The sequence below is a fragment of the Herpailurus yagouaroundi genome, unplaced genomic scaffold (assembly GCF_014898765.1).
Source record: "Herpailurus yagouaroundi ecotype Mexico unplaced genomic scaffold, PumYag 29, whole genome shotgun sequence".
NCBI lineage: Eukaryota > Metazoa > Chordata > Mammalia > Carnivora > Felidae > Herpailurus > Herpailurus yagouaroundi.
Window position 1 is genome coordinate 115667841 of NW_024412377.1, and position 20597 is coordinate 115688437.

The following is a 20597-nucleotide window of genomic DNA, read 5'->3' on the forward strand; positions in this document are numbered from 1 at the left end:
GAATTCTCCAGGAAAGCTCACATAGCTTGGAATACTTCTACTTTCCCTGTCCTCTGTTTCTGGGGTTCTGTCCTCTAAGACTTGCCTTCCAGATAAAACTCTTCTCTTTGCTCAAAAGCCACTCTGTCAGATTCACTCTCTATGCTGGTGCCAGGCAGGTTTCTGGGCTCTCTACCCAGTTCTAGAAAATCTATCTGGGTTTGAGGCAGAGCCTCATTTGTTTAATAGTTTCATGATGTTTTACTCTTTGATAGAGCAAAACTCCCTCAGTACTCTTCTTTTTTTTCAGTTTTATTGGATAATCTTACTCATTTTTGTTGACTTTTTTTAAAAAAATGTTTATTTGTTGAGAGAGTGAGAGAGAGTGGGGGAGCAGAGACAGAGAAAGAGGGATAGAGAGAATCCCAAGCAGGCTCCGTGTTGTCAGCACACAGCCAGACACAGGGCTGGATTCATGAACCGTGCGATCATGACATGAGCCAAAATCAAGAGTCAGACACTTAACCGACTGAGCCACCCTTTATTTTGTTTGTTTTTGCTTTTGGAAGATATTACATTCATACATGTTTAAGGTATAAAACAATATCCAATGAAAAATCTCCCACCCCTGCCAAACTCTCTAGCCATCCAATTCCCCTTGCTGGAAGCAAATCAATTTAAGCAGTTTCTTAAGTATTTTTCCAGAGAGATTCTAGGTATAGATAAGCAAATAGTTAAATATATTCTCTTTTTCTTCTTTAAAGCATAAACTTACCCATTTGTTTTCACAAATGAAAAGTAGTAGTATTTCCCTGAACCCCATCCCCTAAAAACCTATTGAAACTTAAAAAAAATTTTTTTTAAGGGGTGCCTGGGCAGCTCAGTTGGTTGAGTGCCCGACTTGGGCTCAGGTCATGTTCTCATGGTTCATGGGTTCAAGCCCTACGATGGGCTCTGTGCTGACAGCTCAGAGCCTGGAGCCTGCTTCAGATTCTGTGTCTCCCTCTCTCTCTGCCCCTCCCCTGCTTGTGTGCTCTCTCTCTCTGACTCTCAAAAACAAATAAATGTAAAAAAAATTTTTTTTTAATTTTTTTAAGTTTATTTATTTATTTTGAGAGAGATAAAGATGGTACAAATGGAGGAGGGGCTGATAGAGAGAAGGAGAGAGACAGAATCCCAAGCAGGTTGCCATACTGCCAGCACAGAGCCTGATGTGGTGCTCGAACCCACAAAGCCCTAATATCATGACCTGAACCAAAACTAAGAGTCAGACGCTTAACTGACTGAGACACCCAGTGCCCCAAAAAACTATTGAAACTTTTACTGAAATGACTTTAAATTTACAAATGAATCTGTGTAATAATTAAAATTTATTATACTATTTAGTTGTCCTATCTGGGAATATGGCATGTATCTCTATCAATTCAATTCTTCTGTTACATCATTCAGCAAAATTCTGTAAGTTCTCCTCAATTGGATTCTGAATATTTACTCCTGGGAATTTTTTTGTTTTCAGTGTAAGGAGGAGTCATTTCCTGCTTATATTATTTTATTATAAATTTTTATTTGTAAATTATTTGTAAATTATTACAAATTATTTTATTATAAATTTATTACAAATTTATATTTATTTTTAAACCTCACTAACTTAATCAAATCTTATTACTTCTGTTGTTTTGTCACTAATTTTCTTGTGCCATCCTTGTGCAGAGGTTGAAACTAGATGGACTGTTTTCAAATCCTGCTCTGCCACTTAACAGCTTTGCAACTGTGGGGAAATTATTAAACTCTTCTCTATGCTTCTATTTCTTCATCTGTAAATTGGGATAAATATACTATCTACTTCATAGAATTGTTGAAGCAAATAAATACCTGAATTCAAATGAAACTCTTAGGACAGTAAGGGTGGCTGTGTGGTTCAGTCGGTTAAGCTCTGACTTCAGCTCAGGTCGTGATGTCACAGTTCATGGGTTCAAGCACCACGTGGCACTCTGTGCTGACAGCTCAGAGCCTGGAGCCTGCTTCGGATTCCGTGTCTCTCTCTCTCTCCCTGACCTTTCTCCGCTCGTGCTCTCTCTCTCTCTCTCTCTCAAAATTAAATAAACATTAAAAATTTAAAAAAAAAGAAAGTCTTAGAACAGTATATGGAACATCAGTCATCTGTAAAAGTTAGCTGTTATTAAAATTATAATTTTGCTCTCCCTTTGTGATTATTGTATCTTTTTTTTTGTTGTTTCCTACTTACTGCATTAGGTAAAATTTGTCTTCTTTCTTTCTCTATTGTTTTGCTATTATATATGATGTTTGGAGTTGATTAGAAATAAATGTACTTAATTTAGAATGTAAACTTTTACTCTTAGATATTAAGCATTTTTTAAGTAACAGATATATCAAATTTTATTAAATGCCTGTCTATTCTTTACTTGCATTATCATGTATTTCCCCTTTGTTCTAATGCTGTGATATATTTTACTAATTGATAACAAAAATCAAAACATCTTTATAAATGATAAACTGTTTCATTATGATGTATTATTCTTTAAATATCCAATTGAATTTGATTTGGTAGAATTTAAAACCTAGAATTTTGTACTCACAAATTAAATTATTCTGTAGGTGCTTCTCTGTGTGTGTGTGTGTGTGTGTGTGTGTGTCTGTGTGTGTCTGTGTGTCTGTGTATTTTAGCAGTTTATGCTGGCCTTAAAAAATAAATCAGGGGGGTACCTGACTGGTCCAGTTGATAGAGCATCCAACTCTTGATCTTGGGTTTGTAAATTCGAGCCCCACATTGAGTGTAGAGACTACTTAAAAAATAAATGTTGCTAAAAAAGAAAAGCAATTAGAAAACTTTCAATCACTTTTCTGTGCATCAGTATGAGAATTATTTGTTCCTTTGTCATATTTATCTTAATATATTAAAAGAATTCAGTCAACCTCACTTTAGAATCTTTATACTATTACCTAACTTTAATTGTCTCCCTGGTGTACAAACAGCTCTTCATAGATAACATTTCCAATTTTCAGCAAATGTGTAAATTGTACTTTTGCTACAAATGAGTATAAACTGCAGAATGGTGGCATCTGTCAGGCACAATGCTGAGGCACACAGCTTGTGCAGCAGAGTGGAGAGCCAGGCGCAGGCTCTGTTAGAAAGAATGGAATGTGGAATGACCATCCAGCACCAGAGAAAGGTCACAAGTTCACTGGAATATGTGAGAGCTCTGCCTCCTGAGTGAAAGGGCAGTTATATATAATAGTCCACATGGGTCACAGGGTGGAATCTGAGGCCTGATAGCCTGCAGCCTTTTCTGAGTTTGACCAGCTACCTAGGTGCCTTTGGGTAAGTCACTTTCCTGCCCTAAGCCTCGGTTTCCCCATCTGTAAATGGGAATAATTTGTAGTACCTAGTTCATAAGGTGAAAATTAAATGAGTTGATTTACAGAAAGGGTTTAGTGCAGTGCCTGGTGAATAAGCATAATGTTACTGTTAACCATCATTATGATTGTTCTTCACAGGGTGACAGAGACATGAAGAGCACAATAACAGTGGATAGTATCATAGTGACTGGAGACATTGTTGTGCTGTAGAAGTGGTCGTATAATAGTTTTCACTAATTCTAGGGTTGTTCTGAGCTTTTCAGTTCCTCGGAATAAGCTACCAAAAATTCTAGAATTCAAAACTCTGCTAGAAACATAAAAAAGCTAAAAACCTTGACTGCAGACTGACCACAGGACTCTTTGGAATGTGCCTGAGGTGCACTTTGGCTATCTCCCCAAGTTCATGTGTGCACCACTGCAGAGAGGGCAGTTCTAGGGTTCTGCTTTCCAAGCCACAGTTTCAGTGAACGGAAGGTAGGAAGAGCTTCCTGTAAGGAGTTAATAATGATGTAGTACATGATAAGGTTGCCATTACAAATTACGAAGGAAACAGAAAATTATCCAATAATTGACTCTTTGGGAAAACATTGTAGTATACAAAAATAAAGTTTAGAAATTCTATATTAATTATAGTTAAGTGTTAACTGTTAACATACTTATAAGTCTAAGGTCCCACAACTTCTGACCTCTCTAATCATAAAAGCAATGAAATAAATTTTTAAAATGCAATATCCATGAATTTTGAAGATGTATTTTTCAAGAACCAACAAAGCACCTGGGAACTTAAGTGGCAAACAGGGAAAATAACTGAAGCCTAGGTAACAGGTGAAAAGCTAGTGTACTTACTGTATATAAAAGTATTGCAAATTAATTAGATAAAGATAAATGCCTTGAAATAATAAGATATAAGGACACCATTAAATGATAAGATGGCCATAAACATATGAAAAAACTTCCTCTCAGGAAGAATAAATAATGGCCATTGAAAATTATATATTATTTTCCATCTTTCACATCAACATTCATTTTTTTAAAATAATAATGTACACTATCATTAAGAAAGATGAAGTGGGGCGCCTGGGTGGCTCAGTTGGTTAAGCGTCTGACTTCAGTGCATATAATAACTGAAGTCTCAGGCGCCTGGGTGGCTCAGTCGGTTGAGCGTCCGACTTCTGCTCAGGTCACGATCTCGCGGTCCGTGAGTTCGAGCCCCGCGTCGGGCTCTGGGCTGATGGCTCAGAGCCTGGAGCCTGCTTCCGATTCTGTGTCTCCCTCTCTCTCTGCCCCTCCCTCGTTCATGCTCTGTCTCTCTCTGTCTCAAAAAATAAATAAACGTTAAAAGAAAATTTTTTAAAAAGAAAGATGAAGTGGTGTGCTGTCAAAGCCTGCTTGGGGAGGCCAATTTAACAAAGAGTCAATGAATTGACTCCCATGTTCACTTCTAGGAATATGTCCACAGCAAATAATCAAAGACATGGAAAAAGATATATATGCAAGAATATTATGGCATTGTTTGGAATAGCTACAGAACCTTCAATTCTCCAAAAAGAAAAAATTTAAATGTCCTATGATAATAAAAGGATCAAATCAATTATGGCTAAGTTCAGTCAATGGGATTTATGCCACATTTTATAAATAACATTTTAAAATCTTACCTTAGGACATGGGAAAACATTTATGATCAAATATTAAATGAAAAGGGGCAAAAATAAAAATTACGTGTATAGCGTAATCTCATTTAATAATGAATAAATAGATATGTGTAAGTGCAGGACTATGCTCAGAACTGTTAGTCATTGATTTTGTTACAATATTAAAATACCTCTGTGCCCTCTGATCAATAGGGACCATCCATCCTTCTGTACCAATCATTCCCTAGGAACACAAACACATTACCCACAATTTAGCAGCTAAAAAGTTATAGATCCCACTCCAGCTGTTAGGTCTGCTTCCATTCTGATGGAGGCTCTGATAAACCAGTTGTTAGATACTCTTAATACAGACCTCTTAAAATAGACCCTTGACCTAGTGCCTTATTGCGGAAAGGGAATTGGGGTGGGGAAGGGGAGACAGAGATTCACTTAGTAAATAAGTAACAAAATGCCCTTATTGTTAGCCAAACTCACACTGTCTTAGAAGATCTTTTAGTCATTTTTTTTTTCAGGTTCTATCATTGTATTCCAACCGTGGAAAGATCACAGTGTGAGAGATTAAAGAGTTGTATGGCTAGCTTGGCCAGCTAGTCCTGTCCCACCAGCAGCCACAGGCATGAAGTCACCGTCCTTATCCCTGAGGCTTAGTACCTCAGGGTGCTATAGCACCTTCTAGGACTTTGTCCCTCCTAGGTTTTTTTTTTTGCCTCCTGGCCTCACAACTTTTTGGATGTTTTATCCCCTTTGCTTGCTCCTCAAGAGTCTGCCCTCTCATTTATATAGCCTGTGAGTTGGGTTACCACTCATTTTCAGTCATACCCATTTTGAGTGCAGAATGGGAAGCAAGAGACAGTTGAGATTTTGAAGGAGAAGATGGAAAGGGCAGAGGCTCTCACAATTTCTCATTCTGAAGCAACCAGATCCTTCAGGCTCACAGGCTTCTTCTCTTGCTAGCATTTCTCCATACCCCCTCATTACATCATACAGGCAGGTAGAGGAACAGAGGTTCCAGGAAGGAAGAGGTGGGAAGGAAGCCCATTGCGTCACATAAGTTAACTACATACACCACATCAACATCTTAATGGTGATTATCTTTGAGGATGTATTTTCTTCTTTTCATCTGTATTTTGTAGTTTTTATAAAGCAAGAGAATATTATAAATAAAATAACATAAAATGATAGATCAATTGAATCAAAATATCTGGGGATAGCATTTGAACATCAGTTTTTTTTTTTAAGCTCCCAAGGTGACTCTAATGTTTAGCCAGTGTTGAGATCCAAGGATATAGTCAACCTCTAATTTCACAAAATAGGCAGCTGAACCCAAATAGGTTCACAGTAACACACTTGGATAATATGCTCATTGTTCAAAAAGAGGATTCTTTATGAGATTCAGATTTAAGTGAGAATTCACATCTCTTAGTTACTGAGAAGTCATTTCTGTTGCCACTGTTTTAGATCTCATAATATTAAATGTATAAAGTTCTGATAATACAGTATAAACCAGCCTTACTTTAACCATACATCTATATTTGATAGTTGACAGAAGCTGTTCATTTAACTCTACTTAAAATCCTAGTGATAAGCCTTACAAAATTATTTAAAGGAGAAGACTCCTTCTTTCACTACTTTTCATAACTCTTTTCCCAAGGATTATGAAAAATGAGACTTCAGTTCTTTTCTTTTTTTTTATAAATTTTTTTTAACGTTTATTTATTTTTGAGACAGAGAGAGACAGAGCATGAACGGGGGAGGGGCAGAGAGAGAGCGAGACACAGAATCGGAAGCAGGCTCCAGGCTCTGAGCCATCAGCCCAGAGCCCGACACGGGGCTCGAACTCACGAACCACGAGATCGTGACCTGAGCCGAAGTGGGACGCTCAACCGACTGAGCCACCCAGGCGCCCGAGACTTCAGTTATTATATGCACTCTGTTCAACTTGCCAAATGGAAAAGAATATGCTGATGCAATCATATAAACACATAATTATCAAGTATCTACAATACATCCAACACTACTCTAGCTTCTACTATCTAATGTTAGAGATTTTTTTCTCCTGTAATAAAGGCAAAACTATACTACCAAAATTCTAGTACAGACATATAAAGAGTGATTATTCACTAGGTTTGGCTTCATGCTCTGCCTTTTATTACACAACAACGAAACCATGGCAGGAACAGACATCTTTAAAAACACATGGAGACAGCCATTCAGGAACTTATTGTCAATTTGTGACTGTGGACAGAAAGCAAGTGTAGAAATTTTCAGGGTCAGTTCAAATTTAAAGAAAATTTAAATAAGTAAGAGATCATGTCCAATCTGAATTAACTATTGATAAAGAGGGAGAAAGAGAAGTCAAGACAACAAGGACATCCATGGAAGACCAGCTGACAGAATGTGTCTGCAACAAGGCTTCAGGAACAATGCAAAGCAAAGGGACTACAGAGTGACAGACTTGTTCAATCTCTAACGCTGCAACAGACAAACTAAATTTGTTTTCTTAAACTGTTTTCAGGAAATCAAGGCACTAGGAGCATTTTTTAAGTGGCTACAGTGGAGGGCCACTTGAAAAATGTCTTTTGGAGGACCCAAGGAAGACCTCCTTCTCCAAACCCCTTCCAGCCCAATAGTCATTAGTCATCAACAGTACGTGATTTGTTATTTGGTTCTCCACAGAAGTGAGAAAGACATATAGAACCTCAATCATGAAAGGAACCTTAGCGGCCAACATTCTATTCAGCACAGATATCTAATTAACAGCATCCCAAGCTTTGTTGGTCAGAACCCACTTAAACTTGGGTAGTGATGAGAAGCACACTAGCTCGCAAGATAAGCTCTTCTAGTTTTGAATAGCTCTAGTTATTTGAAGTCTCAATTACGTCAATTTCTACTCACCAGAAACCACCCACGACTAGTTCTCCCTGTGCATCTACAGAAAACAAATCTAAATCCTCTTCCAGTTTTCCAGTATTTGAAAATGGTGCTCATGTCTTCCCTCAGCTAACAAACTCTGACTTTTCACCAATTCCTCACCTCCCAGAGTCCCCAGGTAAAATGACAAATACTTGATGTATACACCTCCCATTTTTGGAAAGTGAAAAAGATAGGTTGAGGGATGTATTTGATCTACAAAAGAGTTAGGGGTATTGAAGGAAGGGTGGTTGAATAACAACACTTGGCTTCCTTAGCAATTTCCAAAGGCCAACTAAGCTAGCACAGTCCTTCATAAAATTCATTTAAAATTTATACCTGCCTAATTGCCAGAGAACTTACTGACACAGTATTTTAACATCAAGATGTCCACAAGACTCCAATGGCTGAGAAACCCCATTGAAAATGCGTGCTTAATCACTCAATCATTCCATTCATTGAACGGATACTCAAAGCCCTATGCTTTGAAAATTCAGTTCTTCTTAAGAATTAGTATTATTAAAATGAAAGTTCATTCTATGAAAATACATTCTAGAGAGTCATCACTATTGAAGTTCAACACAGACATGCTTCTTAAAATAGTAAATTCCATTTTCCAGTGCCCCCAGACCGCACCTCACCACCACCCCAGGTTCAATAGAGATGCCAACTGTGGAATGACATTCACAGGTCAGAAGAAGCACCCCGAGGAACACAGTGCAGCTGAGATTCAAAGAAACACAACATGTGCTACACCACAAATCTAGTTATTAAGAAAGGTCTGATGGTGGCCAGATATTTACCCTAGAGATAATATTGTTGCAAGACTTCCTCCCCACAGAATGAAATCTCCTTTTCTACTCCCAGGGCATGAAAGTTGCTTTAAGTACTTGTTCTCTCATTTGGCATATGCAGAAAATTTGGAGCTATTTTTCTCTTTAAAATGTTAGAAAGAAACTTTTTCCTCCTTTCATATGACTGGTACTTTATAAAACACTCTTAAAGCTTCAGCCAATACACCCTGAGGGACTGGAGGAAAAAACAGGAGAAATACCAAAATGTTTCAGCTCACAAGATCTCTGTAGCCTGCCCAGCAATGCAAAGGGTGTCATTAAGGACATAGAAGACAGAGAGTACTATCTACACTAAAGAAGTAATATTAATAATAATTGACATGGTTTCAGTGCTTACTCTGTGCAGGCATTGCTATAAGCACCTTACATGGATTAACTTATTTAGCTCTCCAGACAGCCTTACCAGGTAATTACTATTCTCACGCATTTGACAAATGAAGAATATGAATAGAGAGGTTTAGCACTGCACCCAAGGTCACACAGCCAGCAGGTAAGTGGCAGTGCTAGGGTTCAAACTCTGGAAGTTGGGTCTATGACCTTATGGTTTTTCTATGTTGCCTCCAAGTAAGTATGCAGTGTGTCACATGACATATATAATGAGTCGGATGAAACTACTTTTGTTTCAATTCCATGTATCAATGATTTTAAACTTGTTTCTGTACTTCCAAAGACTTCCAGACTGACTTTTAATTCTGTCCAGCAGGACTGACACCATTCTAGTTCAGAGACCAGGTCAAGGCCCACAGAGACTCTTCATCACCAGTGGGTGGCAACATTGTCACATGGAGCCATCAGGATACAGTGTAGGCCTGGCATCCTTCCTAAAATTACAAAGGCCTCACCACCTTATGGATAAGTCATTCCAGGCAGCTCCCAAAATGCAATTTCTCTACTATCCCTAAAACACCCAGGATAATCCTGCAGGAGGAGAGAGGGATCTGAATTAGGAGAATGCCCAAGAAACTATTCATTTAAGTGATTCTTCATCTTGCCATAGCACTGGTATATTTCTGTTGTCAATTGCACATTTGTATTCCCACTAGAGTGTGTCTTTCTTAAACACAGAGACTCTACAACCTTTGTCCCAGCAATTTCACTAGCCTAAGGGTAGATGTTGAGTAAATGGATGAGTGATTAAACTTCAATTCCTCACAGGCAATCAATTCCACTGCAAGGAACAGTTTAAGAAAGATCTACAAAATCCTCTGTTGGATCTAGACTTCATGGTGATTCTAGAGTGGGTGATCCACCCAAGCATAATCAGGATAGAATGAACTGAAGAAAGCCTCTCAAGACCATTCTTTAGACTCTTGAAACTGCAATACCTAATCTATTTTCACATTGACCCGACTCTTTCACAAAACGGTCACAGCTTAAGCAGAACAAGTGTCAAGCTGACCTCTAGGTAAATTTCAATAAAATAAGCCAGTAACTGATGCAGGCAATGGCTTTCCCAAGAAACTCCTCCATAATAACTCAAGGACAGAACTAGAAAAGGGGCCTACATTTGTGTAAATCTGAGAAATTCTGAGGAAGGTCTTCTAAGCCCATACATTTCTACTGGCCTGTCATATGTCTGAGATTCAAAGAAACACAACAAGTGCCACTATTAAAGAGGTAGGCACTTAAGGTTAGGTAGACAATTTGTGATACCTCCAGAAAACTTTCAGAGTTTTTAACCATGAAAAATGAGGGAAATAGATGATTATAAGAATGCCTATCCTTCCAGTTTTTAGGTGAAAATTGATACAATTTTAAAATATGTATCTGGTTTTATTTATTTATTTATTTATTTATTTATTTATTTATTTATTTATTTTGAGAGAGAGAGATTGAGCACAGGCAGGGAAGGGACCGAGAGAGAGGAGAGAGCAAGAATCCCAAGCATTCTCCGCACTGCCAGTGCGGAGTCCCATGTGGGGCTCAAACTCACAAACTATGAGATCATGACCTGAGCCGAATTCAGACGCTTAACCAACTGCACCCAGGTGCCCCTGTACCTGTTTTTTTAATCTAGGGTATTTGTAAAGGGCAGAATTAGAAAAAGACATATATATTTTTTCTTTTTCAGTACTTTGTCGAATATCCAGGACTTGTTTTCTCAGTTACAGACATAACTAGGCTCTGTTTACCCACTTAGTAATATCATGTTATAAAGTATTTTTTTAATGTTTGTTTATATTTGAGAGAGAGAGAACACATGAGCAAGTGAGTGGGGAGAGGCAGAGATACAGAATCCAAAGCAGGCTCAGAGCTGCAAGCTGTAAGCACAGAGCCCAATACGGAGCTTGAACTCATGAGCAGTGATATACTGACCTAAGCCAAAGTCAGATGCTTAATTGACTGAGCCACCCAGGTGCCCCAGTAGTAGCACGTGTAAAGCTTATAAGACATACCCCTCAGCAGTTAAGGAAAAGGCTTGACTTACTTCAATAATTTTTAAAAACATAAACTCATCTAGAGAATTTGGAAAATATAGAAATTTCTAAAGAACATCCAAGAGATGATCTTTGTTGTCTTTTTGATGCATATTCTTCCAATCTTCCATATTTCATGTTTATACATATACAACAATATCATTTTTATAAAACATAATCTACATCTATTCACATGCTTCTTTCTTCCTATTTGTCTCTTTTCCATTTTATCTACTTTCAGTCTCTCCCCCTCTGTGTGAATTCTGGAATTTCTCTTTATGCACCCATACATAAGTCTGTCTGTTTTACTTTCACACAATTAGAGATGCAAGACCCATTCAAACCATGTGCTGGAGGTAGTTAGATGATACTAGGTAGACAAATAGGTAGATGATAGATACATCAATAGACAGGTAAGCCAAGAAGGAAGGAAAGAAGAAAGAGTTCATGTATTGCTGGTTTATTTAGATCTTCTGCATATAAATGGTTTTGTGACCTTCAGTAGAAAAAAAATTCCTTCTCTTTTAGATTCATTAAGGACCATCATTCATCCTTCTCCTTATACTTACTATTTTATTTCTACATCACCCTTTCTCATTTTCACAGGAATTCTTTGTATAGTCTTAAATTTACAGCTAATTATTTTCATTGACCACAACTTAAATTGACTATTTCTACACATCCTCTGCAGAAACCCTTTCATTTCCTGTTTCTTAATGGCTCAGTGGTTGAGTATGACAACTCAAGGCTAGAAGGAACTCTGAAATAGGTTTTCTTCTGCCTCATACATCTTCCTGTTCCCTTGTGCTATGCCTCATGCTGCTGAATTCCTTCTACAGTACACTTCTTTGGTGGCTATCTAGCCAGCATTGGCCATCTTCAGTGTCAGGAAACTCACTACCTCTTGAGGTGGCCCATAATATTTTTACAGTGCTTTAACATTTAAAATACCCTTTTCTCTGTCATTGTCACTCACTGCTATTTCTAACTGCTGGGGTTCCATGAAACAATTTAACCATAAAATTCTTTGCTTAAAAACTTGTTTGATGGGAATGCAAGCTGGTGCAGCCACTCTGGAAAACAGTATGGAGGTTCCTCAAAAAATTAAAAATAGAACTACCCTACGACCTAGCAATTGCACTATGAGGTATTTATCCAAGGGACACAGGTGTGCTGTTTCAAAGGGGCAAATGCACCCCAATGTTTATAACAGCACTATCAACCATAGCCAAAATATGGAAAGAGCCCAAATGTCCATTGATGGATGAATGGATAAAGAAGATGTGAGATATATATATACATATATATATATGGATATATATATACATATATATATGGATATATATATACATATATATATATACACACACACAATGGAGTGTTAGTCGGCAGTCAAAAAGAATGAAATCTTGCCATTTGCAACTACGTGGATGGAACTGGAGGGTATTATGCTAAGTGAAATTAGTCAGAGAAAGATAAATATCATATGACTTCACTCAAATGAGGACTTTAAGAGACAAAACAGATGAACATAAGGGAAGGGAAACAAAAATAATATACGAACAGGGAGGGGGACAAATCATAAGAGACTCATAAATATGGAGAACAAACAGAGGGTTACTGGAGGGGTTGTGGGAGGGGGGAAGGGCTAAATGGATAAGGGGCATTAAGGAATCTACTCCTGAAATCATTGCTGCACTATATGCTAACTAATTTGGATGTAAATTAAAAAAAAAAAAACAACTTGTTTGAAAAACAACTCTATTTACAACAGCATCAAAAAATAAAATAAAATATTTAGGAATACACTTAACCAAGGATGCTAAAGACTTACACACTGAAAACTACAAAACATTGCTGAAAGGAATTAAAGAAGACACTAATAAATGGGAAGACATCTTGCTTTCATGGATTAGAAGATAATATTGTTGAGATGTCAGTGCTACCCAAAGAAATCCACAGATTCAATGTAATCTTGATCAAAATTCCAATTATACTAGATAGAAAAATAAATATTAGATAAGGAAAGAAGAGAAAGAAGAATTTATTGTTTACATAGATCTGCATATAAATGGTTTTGTGACCTTCAGTCAAAAATTTTTTTCTATTTTTGTAGAAACAGAAAAATCAATCCTAAAAAGCCATGTGGAATCTCAAGGAGTCCCAAACAGCCAAAATAATCTTACAAAAGAAAAATAAAGTTGGAGGTTTCAACACTTCCAGATTTCAAAATATACTACAAAGCTACAGTAATCAAAACTCTGTAGTACTAACATAAAGTCAGGCATATAGATCCATGTAACAGAACTGTGAGCCTAAAAATAATCCCAGACATATAAATCAACTGATTTTCAACAAGGGTGCCATGACCATTCAATGGGGAAGAATAGTGCTGGAACAATTGGATAGTCATATGTAAAAGAAGAAAAATCAGACCCTTACCTTAACACCATGTACAAAAATTAACTCAAAATCGATGAAAGATACAAACATAAGACCTAAAACTATAAAAATCTTAGAAGAAGTTATAGGGGAAAAGCTCTGTGACATTAAATTTGACAGTGATTTCTTGGATATGATGACAAATGTATAGACAACAGAAAAAAAAGCAGACAGTTGAACTACATCAGAGTTAAAAGGTTTTGCGCATCAAGGGATATGATCGGTAGAATGAAAAGGCAATCCACAGAATGAGAGAAAATATATGTAAATCATAAATTGATAAGGGGTTAATATCCAGAATGTATAAAGAATTTTTATAACTTAACGCCAAAACACAAACAACCTGATTAAAAAATGGACAAAGGACTTAAGGAGATATTTCTCCAAGGAAGATATACAGATAGCCAATAAGTACATGAAAAGATATTCAAAATGACTAATAATTGGGATATGCAAATCAAAATCATGAGATATCACCTCACAACGATTAGACTATGTACTATTAAAACAAACACATCAAACGATAACAGGAAGTAACAAGTGTCAGTAAGATCATAGGAATATTAGAAACCTTCTGTGGTGTTGGCAGGAATATAAAATGGTGCAGCCACTGTGGTAAACATTATGATGGTTCTTAAAAATTGTTTAATAAAATTATCATATGATCCAGCAACTCCACTTTTAAGTTTATACCCAAAAGAATTGAAATCAGGGTTTCAAAGAGATATTTGAATAAGCATATTCATGATAACATTATTTGCAATAGCCAAAAGGTACAAACAGCCCAAATATCCATCAGTGGATGAATTAATAAACTACATGTGGTCTAAACAGAATATTATTCAACCTTGAAAAAGAAGGAAATTATGACACATGCTACAACATGGATCAACCTTGGGACATTATGCTAAGTAAAATAAGCGAGTCACAAAAGCACAAACACTGTCAATTCCACTTGTATGAGATTCCTAGAGTAGTCACATTCACAGAAAGTGAATGGTAAAAGTGGAATGGTAGTTTACAGGGGCTGGTATGAGAGATGAGTCAGGAGTTACTATTTTAATGGGTACAGAGTTTGAATTCTGGAAGATGAAAAGAGTTCTGGAAATGATTGCACACTTAAAAAGGGTTGAAATGGAGGGTACCTGGGTGGCTCCGTCAGTTGAGCATCTGATATTGACTCAGTCATGATTTCACTGTTCTGAATTCGAGTCCCACATCAGGTGAGCTCCGCTTCTCTCCTTCTCTCTCTCCCTCTCTCGCTCTCTCTCTCTCAAAAGAAACAAACAAAAAACATTGAAATGGTAAATTTTTTGTTACATATTTTTCACCACAATTTTTTACTTAAAAAAAATCTTCAAATATCTGAAGGCTGCTATCATGACCCAATGGAATAATCTCTGGTGTAAAGACATCTATTTCTTCAATTGTTCCTCAAATGACATGAATGAAATCCATACATACCCCATTCTGGTCACTCTGAATGTTCTCCAACCACCAATAGCCCATTTAATCCACACACAGGCCATAGACCTCAACATAACACTGACCAGTTAAGAACAGAAAAGCCTATCACCTCCTTCAATCTGTTTGCTAAACGATTAATAATACAGCCAAAGCTCCTACTAGTTCATCACACTGTTCATTCCTACAAAGCAAACTACAAAGCTAAACCCCTAAGTTCTTAACTGATGTGCCACTGCTAAAACCTTTTTAGTGCTTAGAACTCTTTCAGTGATTAAAAGGAAAAAGCAAATACACAAACTATGCAAACTGACAAACAAAAAAAGAATTTATTGGCACATTTAAATTTAATGGTGGGGACTTGAAGTGTGGCTTGATTCAGGAGTTCAAATGATGTCACCAGGTCTCAATTATTTCCTTCTTTTTGTAGAACTCTGCTTTGCTCCTTGTGTTTTCTTTATTCTTAGATAGTCTCTACACCCATAAGATGCCTCCCAGTCTCTCCCAAGTTCATGGGTGGTGGAATAAAGCAACAGTATTGCTCCCAGCAATTCTGATCAAAGCATATTGCCATTCATGGCCTCTGATTGGGTCACGTTCCTGAACCAATCTCTGTGGCCAGATAATGCTGGTGCTGAGTGACTTATTTCCAGGTCATGTGTTCTGAATCAGCCCATGGTCCAAAAGTGGGGAAGAGCTGATCCCTAGAGAATGCTCAGGTTAAGGTCACCTGTATGCTGAGGGGGGTTTGAACAATAATACTATAAAGTCAGCCACCCTTCAATAAGTCCAACTGAGTGTTTTAAAACTAGGATACATTGCCCTGTATTTATTCCTATTAAATACAATCTTATTAGAATCCTCTTGGAAAATTATTTTGGGGATTCTAATTCTATCAAGCAGTGAATTCCTTGTTTCTCTCAACTGTATGTGCTCAACAGTGTGATGAATGTGCCTTACAGATTTGATTGCACTCAATATTGAAGAGATTATAATCATGTGTATATATGTATTATAAACATGTTATATAAGATGTAAACATGCTGTTAACACAGAGCTTCACAGCCCAACACCAAGATCTTCTTTCTGAGGTGACATTACCAGCATCTTTGGATGTGGTCATATAACCAGATACCAGGCCCATCATTGTCCTTAAGTGTGAGCCCTATTTTGGGGCCCAAAGACATCATTATCAACCTTTAAAAAATTCCTAGACTCCTAGGAGGGCTTCCAGCAGAGTAAATGTTCTGTGCAAAGTATGAATTCTTGATCTAGCCCTCATCAAAAAGAGGCCTTCTTCTCTATTTGCTCCAGATTTCTCATATTTCCTAAACACAAACACACACATGCACAAAACAAAAGTAGTAGTAGCAAAGTATATATAGTGTCTACTACATGCTATTCTCTGTTCTAAAAGCACATAGGATTAAGTATTAATTCACTTATTCCTGACAACAACTTTATGACATAGGTGGTTGTCGTCGTCATCATCATCATCATCTCCATTTTAGAAACAAGGAAACAGGCCCAGAGCAGGTAATTTCCCAAATTCACAGAGCTAGTTAGTAAAAACCAGGACTTGAACCCAAGCTGTGTGGCTGCAGAGTTCTTATGGCAGAGGGGACATTTGACCCTGACATCTCTCATCTCCTATTTCCAGCCCCCAGGCAAATGCGCAGGTGAGCCTGCTTTAAAAACACCACCACCTACAACAAATTTACTGTGGCTAAATTAGGGAACCACTCACTTTACAAAGCAGCTTGTTGTCTTAAGTGAACCATTTGCAATAACAAGCTCCATCTGGGACAGGTCAACTGGTTAAAAAATCACTAATCACTTCCCAGAAGCACTGGGGCAGAGAAACCCAGCCAATAGGTTAGGATCACTGCCAACTAAAGATATATTAGAACTGTAAAGTATTTCTGGTGCAATGTCCACATTCATAGAAAAAACACAATTTAAAAAACTTTTCTTACATATATTTTCCCTGAATAATGGCTATGTATGGGGGGAAATTGTAAAAGTAGAAGGACTCTGCATAGCACCTCACTAAAGCTCCCAGCCCTTACGGTGCTCCCCTAGGGTCACTTGACCCACAGTTCTGTTGTCACTTTGGGCAGTGCTGTTAGTTGGTTCAATTGGTTTAGTCTTGCACAAAGGTATAGTACAGGTGGCTACCAAATTCAAAGCAATTGCATACAGGTCTCTTCTTTCTGGAAACAGCATGTCATGTAACCCCAGCTGGTTCAAATGAAGAAGTTTGCAGCAGAGATGTGGCAGGGTGGCGAGAATGGTGTTTGTTACCAAAGGGAGCCCAGTAAGAGCTGGTTCTGGGGAGGAGGAACATCCTGGTGGGAGAGCAGCAGCTACTATTAGACACTACACCAGGGAAAGGCAGAAAGAAATTCCCTACCTCTTTCCCATCTCCCTACCAGTCTCTTGCCAGTGTCTCCTATGGGCAAGCCAAAGAGGGAGGGTACCTGGGTGAAGTAGTCAGCAAGCATCAGCCCTCAGGGAACACAGCTGAGGGGAACAGAGTGGAGAGGATGTCAGAAGAACAGAAAATAATGCAATATCTCTATCAGAGGTAGGTAAACTGGTTCACTGAGTTTAACAAATTTATCATGTTTCAGATCAGAGGGGAGCCTAGAACCAACATGAGGGTCCCATTTTCCTTTCTAGTCTCACTGATTTTGAGAAGCCTGAAGGCCTAGAAAGAGTCACAAAATCTCAGAGGACATCTAATCCCTCAGACTCCTTCCCAATATATGGTAATGTTACAACATGACCCACAGGGGTCCACCTTTCTTCAGAAGCATTGAGGTTGCTTATAAGAGGATGACTCAGCCTCCTGCTCAGATTCATTAAAGAAGTTTTCATGAATCACTTGTATGTGCTATGTTGTGGGTGTTGTTATTCTTTCAGTGAATTTGCTGCACACACTAAGTGTATCTCTTTTTGATTCATGAAGGTGACTCATCTGAGGAAGTTGACCTGACCATGGTTTATCAGGCAGCTTCTAATGGAGATGTCAATGCTCTGACCTCAGTAATTCGTGAAGACCCTTCCATCCTAGAATGCTGTGACAGTGAAGGTGAGCTATTTATTCATTTTTGAAGCCTGCAGAATGTTCTTCTCTATTCTTTTAGAGATGGTCTTCAGAGGTGAGCACTGTTAAAATTACATCTAACAGGCCATTTGGTACTGGAGGGACAAGGAGTGGCTTGTCTTTAAATGATAGTCTTGGACACAAATCTTTCAATTTTTTTTACACCACTTCATGTAATGAATCTAGTTGATTTAGATTTATTTGCAACTTATTTGTATGAATGACTAAAGTAGATACACCAAGTAGTTAAAAAAGGAATATAGAAAGAGGGCTATTTTTGGTAGCAGTGGATGTTGGGAAAGTATGACTATTAAAGCCAGAAGCAAAGACCTGCTTCTCATAAGATGGAGTAGATGTACTTGTTTCTCTATTCCTCCTGCTAAATATAACTAAAAATCCTGGATGTTGTATATAATATAAACATAAGAACACTCCCGAAGGTGGAGAGAAAATGACAGACCGGCTGACACCATGTGACCCAAGGAATAACACTGTGGTAAGTTTCTTGGGTTTTCTTTTTTGCCTCTTATATCCCAACTTGGAGTTGAAGAATCCAACAGCTCAGAAGGGCCAACAGTCACAGACCAAAAAAAAAAAACAAAAAAAAAACAAAGCCCCAAAAAAAGCCTGCCCTCTAGCCAAAGAACCAGGAAAGGGACCACATAGCAACACAGAAAACTTGTAGACAGTAATGAGTCTACTCCAACCAAACATCACACAAAAAACAGACAAATGAGAACCTGTGGCTTTAGGCTCATTATTCCAGCAAAGACCTAGTAGAGATCTTGGACCTCCACCCCAACTAGTGAGCGTCCCTCCCCCTAGTTGCCAGTACTCCCACCGAGTAATGAAGAATCTTCTCCCTCAAATATCAATGGAAGCTAAATAGGGAACTTGGACCTGGCAATAATGAGGTCACAAGTACATACCTTCTCCCCCTTTGGAGCATTGTCAGGGAAAGCCAGCTAAAATAGAGGGTTTAAGTAAAATTAAGCAACTCAACACAATATCCCAAATGTCCAGATTTCAATAAAAAACAATTTGTTATATCAAGAAACAGAAAGATCTCAAACTGAATGAAAAAAGATAACCAATAGATACAAAACTGAGATAATAGATGTTAGAATTACCTGACAGATTTTGAAGAGGTCATGAAAAAAAAAAAAACTTCAATGAACAATTACAAACATGCTTGAAACAAATGAAGAAATCGGAAGCTCAAGCAAAGAAATAGATGATATAAAGAAGAACTAAATGGAAAATTTTTAAACTGAAAAATACAATAATCACAATTAAAAACTCCGTAAATAAACTCAGCAGCAGAGTGAGGAAGCAGAGGGAAAGGATCAACACACTTAAAAATAGAATGATAGAAATGAGCCAATCTGAACAACTGAAAGAAAATAGGCCAAAAAAAAAAAAAAAAAAAAAGAGCATTAGGGACTTGTGGGACTATAACAAAAGTGTTTGGGTTTTTTTTTTTTTTTTAATGTTTATTTATTTTTGAGAGAGAGTGCAAGTGGGGAAGGAGCAGAGAGAGAGGGAGACAGAGGTTCCAAAGTGGGCTCTGTGCTGACAGCAGAGAGCCCAGTGCAGGGCTCCAACTCATAAACCGTGAGATCATGACCTGAGCCAAAGACAGATGCTCAACCGACTGCCACCCAGGCACCCCATAATAAAAAGTTCTATCATTGTTTTTTCTGTCTTAGTACTTGTGTCATTAATGATTTTTAACCAGTGTACCTGTCCCATGAAGAGCTTGAGAATCCCTTATCATGACAGCAAAATGTTTTGTAAAGAGAGTAGTTGTCCCTAACTTATCAATAGTAGTTTTTTTGTTTATTTGTTTGCTTGTTTCTTTTTAAAGGAGATTTACTTGGGGGCGCCTGGGTGGCGCACTCGGTTAAGCCTCCGACTTCAGCCAGGTCACGATCTCGCGGTCCGTGAGTTGGAGCCCCGCGTCGGGCTCTGGGCTGATGGCTTAGAGCCTGGAGCCTGTTTCCGATTCTGTGTCTCCCTCTCTCTCTGCCCCTCCCCCATTCATGCTCTTTCTCTGTCCCAAAAATAAATAAACGTTGAAAAAAAAAATTTTTTTTTAAAAAATAAAGGAGATTTACTTGTACATCTGCTTCATGGCTAATAATGGGAAATGAGGAGAGACAAATGTTTGATACCACTTGTGTGATAAGTGCAAGAGCCAGACTGGGTTCAATCCTAGCTTGTCCTGCCTATGAGTGGAAGTGAAAATAGATCTTAGAATTTGTGTGACACAGGCAAAGCAATGCTGAAGGAAATGTATGACACTAAATACATTCATTAGAAAAGAGGAAAAATATTAGTCAATAATGTAAGTTCTTACCCCAAGAACTTAAAAAAAGAACAAAATAAACCC

At 37.8% G+C, this 20597-nt stretch overlaps 1 protein-coding gene across 5 annotated transcripts in view; it reads left to right on the forward strand.

Moving 5' to 3' along the window:
- Positions 1–20597, forward strand: part of ANKRD55 (ankyrin repeat domain 55) — a 175432-nt gene that overhangs the window by 90158 nt on the left and 64677 nt on the right. For all 5 annotated transcript variants that reach the window (XM_040452932.1, XM_040452956.1, XM_040452945.1 and 2 more), the window contains exon 3: positions 18068–18190. In XM_040452932.1, the coding sequence (XP_040308866.1) occupies positions 18068–18190 (123 nt within the window). The remainder of the gene's footprint in view (positions 1–18067; positions 18191–20597) is intronic.